Here is an 11,680-nt window from a genome sequence, read left to right on the forward strand (position 1 = left end):
AAATTTTGATTTTTTTTTTTTTTAACTGTTATAACTTTTTGATAAATGAACAAATGAACATAATTTTTTTATATTTTAAAACCTCAGATATTTCCCTTTTATTTGACATTATTTTTTTGAAAATCTAACACATAACTGGCTTACAGGGAGGATTCAAAATAACAAATTTTGTACAAAACTCAACTTTTTAAATTTTGCTTTTGAAAATGTTTCGGATATACTCCAAGCTTTAAATATATATCAAATTAAAACTAATGTTACGTACTATAAATTAAAAAAAAAAATTTTGTCCCGATGACTTATCTTTTACGTGCAGACGGCTGCCGTTAATAAAAAACATGCTATTTTTGTGTTCAAATTTTATTTGTTTATTTTAAATACTTTATAAGAGTTTGCTCATAGTAATGAGTCCACCAATAAATATATAATTTACAGGAATCTAAATTACATTAAATATAAATTTATACTTATTTTGATTATTTTGTCTCTTCAAAGTTAAGAAAAGCTTTTTTCGTGTAGAATATTCATAATTAACAATTAATTTATCTTCTGAAAAGTTTTGTATCAGGCCTTTTATTTTTTTCCAGATTGCCATAAAAGTAACAACTACTTTACATTTTTTTATAATTTCTCCGTAAAAATTACAATAGTAAATTATTAAATATCAATTTCATACTATATTTAATTGCTTTGATATTTATTCATATATTATATTTATAAATCATAGAATTACTAATTAGGAACAATGAAGGAAATAGGAGTTAATTTTGCTTTTCAATAATCCACCAATTTCTTAAAATTAAACACTATCTACAGATTTTCATCGAAACGTTTTAAAATCACTCTCAGATATCATCTATACATGTCCCAACTATGCCACGCTTACATTGTGCTACCGTTTGTTTTTTAATTCCTTTAAAGTTTAAAATCCTTCATTGGGAAAGCCAAGTTTAAAAAAAGAAAAAATCTGTCGTTTTACAAGCTTTTCTTAAAAAAATTATTGTTATGTGTATTGATATTGACGATTGATTAGACTAACAAGCGGTACGCATTTAGAGTATATATTCTTTATTTTATATCATTTTGGCGAAAAAACGTTATTATACTCAATCTTTTCATGTCTTTGTACATATGATTTGATTTATCTAATTTTCCATTTATCTTTACTGTGTTTTTATAGAAGTAAATTAACATATAAAACACATTTCTATAATATATAAATATAAAGCTTGCACATTTTCAAAATAAAAAATACGCTTTATCTCATACATTGACGTACGCACGGTGGGGGGGTGGTTGGGAGTTGAAACCCCCCAAAATTTATAAGCTAAGCAATAATTTTGGACGATAAACAATAAGTAAAAACAATAAAAAAGATCATATCATACTATAAATATTAATAAATAATAATAATAAATAAATATTTCCACAATAAAGTAATCGAAAACAGGAATTTTTGTGAGCGAATAATATGGGCAATATTAATAGATGTGACACACATCTAATTTTCTTTAAATTTCAAAAACGCCTCCAAATTTAATTTCTGTATACGCCACTGATCTCATATACCATAAAATGAACTTTACAATAAACGAGCCTAAAATGAATAGTTTAAATATTGGCATATTTACGGGTAGTAGGACTGGCAAGTAGGAAGCAATTATTACTTCCTAACCATACCTCCGAACGATTTTTTTCTTATACTAATAGATAATTTTTCTTAATAAATATTATTATATGAAATAAATAAAAAGAACCATTTATAATTTTTTTTTTATCAACCGTATTATCTGATTTTTTATCGCTAGTATTTTGTATATAACTACTTGATTAGAGCAGTTTATGGTAGACCATAAATCCTATTCATGATGTATTATTTTTAATAGATTAATTGATAAATTTAATCATTTATACTTGTTTCAACTATGCTACGCTCACACTGTGTCGCGACCCCACTGTGCTACTTTTTTTTAAACTTTTGTTGTTGTTCAAAGATTAATTTTCTTTCTTGAGAAGCAATAGAGTTGATCCACTAAGAAGGATAGATATTTTAAAAAATATTAATTTTAAATTACTTAAAAATATTTATTTATTTTGGATTTTCTTGATTTAAATTTTGGTCTCATCGTTCTCGGTTTGCTCCTTCATTGTGTGAAAGTAAAAAAATATTATCAAATTTTTTAATGTCACTAAAAATATTTTTAGTATCTAATTATAAATTGAAGTTTGTCCCAACCCTAAAATCCTGGATAAGTCACTGAGTTCATATTAAATAAACATGTTTATAAGCCCGTTCACGTGAATGCGTTCTTTCTCATTATAACTGATTTATACAATGTGATTTATTAAAAACACTATTCCCATTTTTTTTCTGTTAGACTTTTTTTTATTTATTTTTCTCTTACATTTTATTTTAATTTACAGTAATTAAACAATCATTTGATTAAAAACATTATATTCTGTTTGAATTATAGGCGCTTTTAAAATGTTCTTTTCCATCTGCTAAAATGGTTGAATTTGACGCTCAAATAGTATATATGAACTAAAATTATTACTATTAATAGATCTTTCGGGTTATCTTGTTTTTCTATTTATTATGTATGGCTCAATAGTATTGTAAACAGACTGATTTCTCAAAGGTGTGCTGTTCATTATATCACTATAGTAAATTTTTGGTATACATTATTCAAACACTACTTTTTCAAAACATTATTACTGTTTTTCTGTTATGTTCTATTTTTAGCAGAAATTGTTATGTTTACGGGGCAGTTTAAAATTTTATTTGAAACTGAACATATGTTATAATTCACATTAATTAAATTATAGTTGAATAGTATTTTGCATTAGACAGATAATCCCCATAAAAAAAAATCTATAAGCCTGATACTTTATAGTAGACAATTTTACTATTATTATTGTCTTATAACTTCAAAACTAATTTTTAAAGTAAAAAAACAATTAGGTTCTTGTATTATAATGATCTTATTATTTAATTAACTTTTTCCTTTGTTCAATTTATAAATGGAAGATGTAAAATTTCGATTTGTTTTAATAATATTAAATTTCATGATTGAAATCATGAATATTTCATGGGGCTCCAACCCCACTAGCATTTTGATAGCCCTTCATTACAATGATAATATAACTATTTTCGAATATTTATATTTTTCGTATAATATTGAGTTGAAACCATATCTTATTTTCTTGCTCATCGACTTTTTTTATAGTAATTTTATTTTATAAGACTTTTTTCTCCTACTTGCACCATTGTTAAGACTCTTTGTTTAACGCCATTTAGGTTTCGCGCTTTAGCTGCAAGTTCGACACATACTCCAAGTTCGTATTACCTGATTGAACTGCACTCTTTCCTTTTCTTCCCTATCTATGTAAATATCAATGACGTCAAAAATTTATAATACTAATATTAGTAAGTTTTTGTTTATAATTTGATATGAATTCAGTGTTTTTTTTATTAAATGTAAGAGCACATCTGTTGAAAACCAGTTTTTATTTTTAAAATTATGTTTTATTGAAAAGCTGAACTCGTGTGATTTTTAGTACATTGTTAATATGAATTGTTTAATTATCATATTTTTATAAAGTTTGTTTTAGATGTCTGCAACTGCCCCAATGCATACTTTATATCATCTGCGGTTTATGAGTTAAATATTATCATTGTGAATTGTTATTGTACTAGCCAAAAATACATTTAAATAAATATTTTTAATGAGAGAGTGCGCTAAGTTGGCCCTAAATAGGCAACATCCCTTTTTTGTATTACTAGTAATTATAACTCAGTTACCACTTCACCCAGTTTCTATACAAGCAGTTAATTTGATCATATATAATTTTTATCTTATTAATTAATTGTTTTACCCACTTTATTTTTAATAGTCATTAGTGTTTTTGTAAATTCTTCGCTGTGTTTTAATTATACAGTACTATAATTTAAGAGTACTAGTTATAATAAATACTTTTTTTAACACATTTTTTTAACACCTTGTGTCTAAATAGTTTTTAGTAACTTTTAACAACAACATTAACTTAAACTTAAATGGTCAGAAAATGCTATGGTTTGAAACTATTTAAAATACGTCAAATCTAAAACAATGTTAAGGAGAAATAACATATTGCTGTTTCAAAATTATAGAAATAAGGGTATTATTATCTTTTGAAAAAATTATGTTTCCAAAGATATTTTGAGAGTCATTAGTAATCTATTGTTCAGTATATATTAAACATTACTTTAAAAAAAATTATAACAAGCTTAATGCTAAAATAACTCAATAAATAAAATATTTAAGACATTTGTTTTAATAATTATTCAACAACAAGTTTAATAAATTACAACTATTAGACATAATATTAAAATAAAAAAATAAAATTTACTAAATAAATTATATAAAAAACATAAATTAAAATAACAAAAAAAAAAACATAAAAGAAAAATTGAACACATATGTAGTATATTAACAAAACATAAAAATAATCTAATATAGATTTTTTGAAAATTGTTGAATAAAAAAATATTTAGTAGTATACATTAAATAATAGATATTAATTTAAGTATAATAATAAACAATATTATTTTACAATAAGATAATTGTGTTATTTAAATACAAGATAATATTTTAATAATATGCAAACATGACTAATTATTTTATAAAAATAAATTAAAATTCTTATAAGGTGTAATAATTATTTTGATTATAATTATATATATATATAAAAAAAAAAAGAACAGCGCTTTATTTTTTTATATAAATTAAGTGAAAATTTACAATGTAATATAAAACTTATTTTATTATGTCAAAAAAGAATGATTATGATAATTAAGAATGGTGTGCTTATATATTGTAATGTTTTATTGTTTTAGTTAAATTTAAGAATTCAACTTTTTAGTTTGATAAAATCAAAAATATATAGTTAAAGGTAAAGTAATAATAGTTATCAAAATAAAATATAATAAATTTTTAAATTATTTGAGCAGCTTTAATTAGATAAAATTGATATTCTAATTAGTAGTTAATAAATTACAACATAAGTATAGAGATCAAAAATGAACTTATAAATATATTGTTGAAAACATAGCTTTTGGTAAAAAAAAATGTTAGCAATTATGCTGTGATGTGTAAAGTGATCAACAGATATTATAACAAAACAATATACAATATTGATAGCAAAAAAAGCGTACTAATAATATTTAAACAAATACTAATATACAAATATTTAATAATATAGTTAAATTGATCAATCAATTTTAAAAATGAACTTACTAAAAATATCTAGAATTTTAAGGTAACAAATACTTCAAACCCAAACACCATGTGGGTTCTTGCTAGTAGGAGCAGCATTTTCAAGTTGTCTAGGTGATCCTATCATTTTACGAGTGCTTCCTGGTCTCTGGGCTCCTAAATTTATTAAAATTATTAATATTAATATTCAATTAAGTAAGAGATCATTTTAAATATACCTTCAAGGATGAATTTCAATTCTTCTGGTGGTGAGATTGCTAACGATTGCAAATTTGCTTCTTTCATATCGGAAACAAGTTTTTCAACCTGCCTTTTTTTTTCAGATATAGTAGTTTCCAAATTAGCAACCTTTTAAACACAAAAAATAATACACTTCTATTATTACACTATAAATTGTACATAAATGAAATATACTTCTTTTCTAAGTCCATCTCCAACTTGGGCTGCCATTTCTGTTTCTTGTTTAGCTCTTTCAACTTCCGTTTGTAATCTATCTACTTCTTTAATAATGCCTCTCTCAGCTCTACGTTTTTCTTCTAAATCTTTGGTTAACATTTTTTTTTCGGTTTCCACTTCCTCCATTAACAAACGTATTTTATTTTTACAAACTAATAATTCTGTTTCACAGTTGGCCAATTTAGATCGTAATAATGTCATTTCAGATTTTAAGGTTTTTTCTTGTTGACGCGCAATATCATTTTCTTCTTCAACTTGCCCCAATAATCTTAGCTAATATAATACTAGGTTATTAAGAAAATTTATTCCCTTTTGAATAATAATTTAAAAAAATTATGAAGTACTAACTTGTTCCTCTGTATGGCGACCAGTTGTTTCAATGCGAGCTGCTTCTTGTGACATAAAGTCCATTTGATGTTGCTGTTCTTTAGTTTTTCCTTCCCAATACATAATTTCTGCATCATACTTTGTTAATTCCGTTTGTTGTATAGACAATTTATCTCTTTGATAGTTAATTAATCTTATGAGATCTTTGTATTGTGGGTTGTACATAATGTTTGGACTGTTACTATTGTTTTCATTTTGGTATTCCTAAAAACGACAAATTATAACTATCCAGTTTTTAAAATTTTGATGTCTTATACCTTAAAAATTGGTTGTTTTAAACGGTCACTACATACAGTTGTAGGTGATATTCTAGCTGGACTTACAGAAGGAGGTGGTGGTTCTCTATATGGTGGTAATGCTCTTGCAATTGGAGGTCTAAAACTTGAGTTCTCAAACTTTTTATTAGGACTCCCAGATGGCTGTAAAACACTGTTATTCACTGAAGTAGATATTTGATCCTTAAAAGTAAAAGTTAACTATTATAAATAATTGCCACAAGTAGTGGCATTCCAGGAGAAGACTAAAAGAGCTAAGACCCTTTATTGATAGTTTTAAACCAACATTTTAGGTAAGTATAGACCTTTAAAAAGGTCACTAATATACATATTTTTTATCTATTTCTTCTTTGAAAAGTCCTAGGTATGCCACTGACCACAAAGATGTTTTAATTTAGTATTATACAATTATTACTTTATTCAACTGACTAGAAGTACTAATTGGTAATGTTGACAAAACACCTATAGTTGAAGATGATGAAATAACTGTTAATGCAGAATTTGTCCCAGATGTAGATAAAACATTGGTTTTTTGCTGAGGAATCCCACGTACTACACCCACATTATCAGGTAAACGATTACCTAAAAAATTGTAATTTCAGTGTAAATTTAGTCTAATATAATTTATTATGAACTAAGATTTATAGTTAATAATTTAATTTCAACATTTAAATTTATAAGAAATTTGGTTAGCCTTAATTAAAAATTTTGCCTTACTAATATTACTGAATATTAATGATTTTCTTGTATCTTTAATACGCTCTTGAGAAAAATAAGGTACTCCTTCAGATTCACTTATTTTGGGATTATTCGCTGTGTTGTTTGAAGAAACATTACCAGAACGTTGTAAAATAAATTGAACATCATTGGCATATTCTCCCCATTTCATGAGTACCTATATAAAAATAAAAAGTTTTAATTTGTATAACAAGATAATTTTTGATAAAATTGGAAAACATTCTAACAGTCACTGGATGATCTTGAGGTGCTAATAGACGCTCATTGTTACGCCAACGTTCAATTAGTGTGAACCGTCCTGTTTTTCCTGTTGCATGAGCTAATGCGTATACAACATCCTAGAATATCAAAATATTACATTTAGTGTTATTTTAATTAAAAATAATAATAGACAAAACTATAATTTGGTAAAAAAAATATTACAGCCAATTGAAAACTTTATTTTTTCATTAAATTAAAAATATCACTTATTTTCTTTTTTTTTAAGATTAATAATAATAATGTAAGTTTCAATAAAATGTAATATGGTTTTGTTATAAAAGAAGGAAAAGAAAAAATGTGTATAACAATTAAATGAGAAATAAAAATTAATTATTATTAACAGTGTCAAAAACATTAATCTTACTTGGCACGTTGTTGTCTCAGTAACTCCACAAACAACACGTTGAATTCCTTCTACCCAAACTTTTAGCTCCATTTTACTATTAAAATATACTAACAAGTTCTTAATAATTTAAACCAACTGTAATAGTAATAAACTTGTCGACTCATAATTACTGTAACCAAGAAGTAAACTATTAAAACTTGAATTAAATAAAACAAAACAAAAAAAAGTAAGAAAACTATAATCAGGATCATAACAACTTTCATAGCATTGACCTAGAGAATAGATAAGTAGAGAAAATTAGAAATCAGGGTCAAAATTACTTACTATAATGATAGTATATCAACTTGGAAAATGTACTTTTGAAATAATTAAAAGTTATACTAATTTTTATATAATTTATAATAATAATATTTTGGGTCAAATAAGAATCTAAATTAAAGAACAATGAACTCTAATCGAGATAATACTCTACAGAAACTACCAATTTATTGTTATTTGTTTACGTGAATTCAATGATAAAAGTTATTGTATCTCCGTACACACTGGATCACATCCAAGGAGAATATTAAAAAACCTAAGAGCACAACTTAGGTAAAATTGTTTTTAATTTATTTGGATTATTCAATACGATCATAGAAAAAGGTAAAATGACATGGATAAACACTACTGTAGCCAGATGTAAGCTTTTACAAAAATTTTTTCTCTTTTAAGGACTTTGTCCTATATCAGATCTCTTGGTCAAAATGTCCTCTTTTTAAAGCTTCGATGGGAATCTGAAAGGTGTTAATTTCACCATGATGTGTTTATTTTTTGCACTTAAGTAAATCAAATGATCATTTAATGCATATTTTTAATGCAATAGTAGTTTTGGAATCAGCGTCGTTCTAAGAGTTTTGTCTTGGGGAAGATATACAAAAGTAATTTTGTTACTACCCCTTCCAAAATACACCTTTACCATATATCTATTTTCATCATGAGGTGTTCTAATCCCTCGTGAGAACGCCAATGGTTGGGATGGATTTTTTACCAAAAAAAAAATGAGTTTGTTTTTTGTATAAACTGATTTCTTTAAAAATTCTATGGACCATATTTTTTTTGCATTGAAATCTGACGACCCTAATTATATATTATATAAATATAACTGTATTATGTTAACAACATTTTATAATTTAAATATACTACTGTGATATTTATTAAGTTATCAATGATATTTAATAAATTATTACTCTAAAAACGTACAAATTTAAAAACGCAAAATCATAGGCGTAATCTTCAAAGTCCATGGGGGGCTTGGCCCCCTAGTTCTATCGCAACTACCCTTACTATTAAATCAATTATGAAAATTACATATTAATTTAAATTAAAAATATTTAAGAGGGAAGAAATTAAATGGCATCTCTTAAACANTACACCGTGATTTGATTTTGCCTACAGTAGCAGAAGAAATTAAGAGATTTGCTCGCAAACATGAGGTGAGATTAACGAACCACATTAACACAGCAGCCATCCAACTTTTGGACAACTCCGAAGACATCAGGCGTCTTAAACGTCATAAACCATATGACTTAATTTAAAATATTTAGTTTTAACTTAGGTTAAGGAGCCACCTCGCTGGAGGTGTCACTCCACACATGTTTATTCTTTATTAATTGTTATAAAACTATGTTTCATATACAATTATTATAAAATATATTTATAAAGATAATTTTATCGTTTAAATAATAAAGCCATTTGGTAGTTTGTAAAAAAATAAAATAAAAAATAAAAAAAAAAAGGGAATCTAATTTGATTTCTACCCTTCTTGAAAATATTTGTAGTTTTAATTGGTCAATAATTCCAAAAGCAAAATGGACTTATATTTCCTATTAATATTCTAATTACAAGTTTTATCATTTATATGTATAATGAATAAATATTTATTATAACAATTAAATATAATATAAAATTATACAGTAGTATATTTCGTTACTTCTATGGTAAACATGTATAAAAACTGATGGGCTTTACAAGGGCGTATTCACATATTTTCCGCCTATAAACATTTAAAAATTTGCCGCCCTTCATTACGTTATGACGGAAGAGGCTCATTTTTATATATTTTCGCCATAATACACCTAATTTTCCTCAAAAAAAAAAAAAGTATTTAAAAATATTTTTCAAGCAAATCTATGTTTATTAATAAATCATAAAATAAATTGCTTGTAGCTATTAATATACACATCATAATTACACAATAAATGAAAACGATTATGATAATTATTAGGAAGTCAATATCTCTTAATATTAATAAAAAAATTACTCGCTTATTATAATATTGTTGGCCTTCAATATTTGCCGTCCCTTAAAATATGCCGCTGTAGGCAGTTGCCAATATATCCTGCATATAAATACGCTGCTGGGGGTTTAATGAAAAACTTTTCAAAAATAATTTTTTATTAGTTATAAATAAATTTACTGGTCTACAGAAAATTTTCATCAGAAACCAACATATATTTTTCTAAACCCATTTTTTTGTGTCTATTTCAAATCTGCAATTAGATTTTTTTCTATCACCTCTTAGTGTGATTACTAATTAGTAAAAAGTGATTATCTACATATAAAAAATTATTTAAAACAAAAAAAATTTTATAATTACTATTTACAATAAATTTATGGAAAAAGTTCAAAATTTCGTTAAAATCATTATTTTTTCATTGTTATTGTAATAAATCACTACATTAGAAATCTTAGTAATAATTTCTATGTAAATTCTACAATTAAAATATTCAGAAATTAATAAATTAACTAAAAAACACTCAAAAAGTTATAACATAAAATCTACTCAATTGATCGTATTATAAAAATTGATTACAGTTGTAAAAATATTTGCTTAATTCAGGTGAAATTCAAAATAATTTTTAGCTTCGATGCGAAGCTGAGAAGGTATTGGTTTTACTATGATGTGTTTTTTTTTTTTTTTTTTTTTTTTTTTTTTTTTTTTTTTTTTTTTTTGTGTCTGTTACCACTTTTTCTCAGCTCTCACCGAACGGATTTCTTTCAACGATACGTCAAAAGATCACAAATCGTATCTAGTCGAAGACATTACCCTTCAAAATTGAAAAAATTTCCCTCGTTCCCCGTAAATGGGGGTAACCTCCAAAAAAATTACAAATTTAAAAATCGCTAATTTTCGAAATTTTTTCAATTTTTTTTACTTAAAAGTGCCATAACTTTTTCAAAAATGAACATATCAATATAATTCTTTTTTATATAGATGCATAATATCATTACCTTTCATTTGGTATATTTTTTTCATAAATTTAACCCTTAACCTGCCCACAAGGGGGGATTTAAAATGACAACTTTTTCAAAAAAAATTAACTTTTTCAACTTAACTTTTGAAAATGTTCCGGAAGGTCTGACACTTTTATATATATCTTAAATTAAAGCTAATGTAATATTCTTTATTATGCAAAAAAAAAATTTCGGACTTTATTTTATCTTCACGGTGAAAATGGCTACCGAATGCTATTTTTGTGTGAAAATTTTCGATTTTGTATTTTACATTTTTAACTTTATTATGCTATAACTTTTTGAAAAATGTATGGATCAGTACAATTTTTTCATGAGGAGTAGTATTTATATACATCTTTCATTTGACATACTGTTTTTTTAAATCCGACCATTTCCCTATATACGAGGGGGGTTCAAATCTAAAAAATGCATGTAGAAAGTAGAACTTTTTCAACTTAAATTTTGAAAGTGTTCCGGAAAGTCTGACACTTTTATATATATCTTAAATTAAAGCTAATGTAATATACTTTATTATGCAAAAAAAAAATTTCGGACTTTATTTTATCTTCATGGTGAAAACAGACATCAAAGTTTATAAAAAAAATACGATTTTTGTAAAAAAATTCATTTTATATTTTTAATCTTTATAATGCTATAACTTTTTGAAAGATGTATGGATCAATATAATT

The 11,680-nt window shown here is 25.0% G+C and overlaps 1 protein-coding gene across 1 annotated transcript; it reads right to left on the minus strand.

Moving 5' to 3' along the window:
* Positions 1–4,970: 4,970 nt before the first annotated feature.
* On the minus strand, positions 4,971–8,184 carry LOC126901228 (ras association domain-containing protein 8). Its single transcript, XM_050677582.1, has 10 exons — positions 8,043–8,184; positions 7,737–7,887; positions 7,339–7,449; positions 7,091–7,268; positions 6,789–6,955; positions 6,356–6,556; positions 6,060–6,302; positions 5,670–5,984; positions 5,474–5,603; positions 4,971–5,411 (listed from the first exon to the last, which is right to left on the minus strand). Exons 2-10 carry the CDS (start codon positions 7,806–7,808, stop codon positions 5,311–5,313), a joined length of 1,518 nt encoding a protein of 505 aa, XP_050533539.1. The 5' UTR covers positions 7,809–7,887; positions 8,043–8,184; the 3' UTR covers positions 4,971–5,310.
* Between the last annotated feature and the right edge of the window lie 3,496 nt (positions 8,185–11,680).

Source organism: Daktulosphaira vitifoliae, unplaced genomic scaffold (assembly GCF_025091365.1).
Source record: "Daktulosphaira vitifoliae isolate Bord-2020 unplaced genomic scaffold, ASM2509136v1 Scaffold_3, whole genome shotgun sequence".
In the NCBI taxonomy this organism is placed as follows: domain Eukaryota; kingdom Metazoa; phylum Arthropoda; class Insecta; order Hemiptera; family Phylloxeridae; genus Daktulosphaira; species Daktulosphaira vitifoliae.

Coding starts and splice junctions, on each gene's coding strand:
- LOC126901228 (XM_050677582.1), bottom strand. CDS start 7,808: ATGGAGCTAAAAGTTTGGGTAGAAGGAATTCAACGTGTTGTTTGTGGA. Junction 5,604..5,669: donor GAGATGGACTTAGAAAAGAA/GTATATTTCATT, acceptor TGTGTTTAAAAG/GTTGCTAATTTGGAAACTAC. Junction 5,412..5,473: donor ATTGAAATTCATCCTTGAAG/GTATATTTAAAA, acceptor TAATAAATTTAG/GAGCCCAGAGACCAGGAAGC.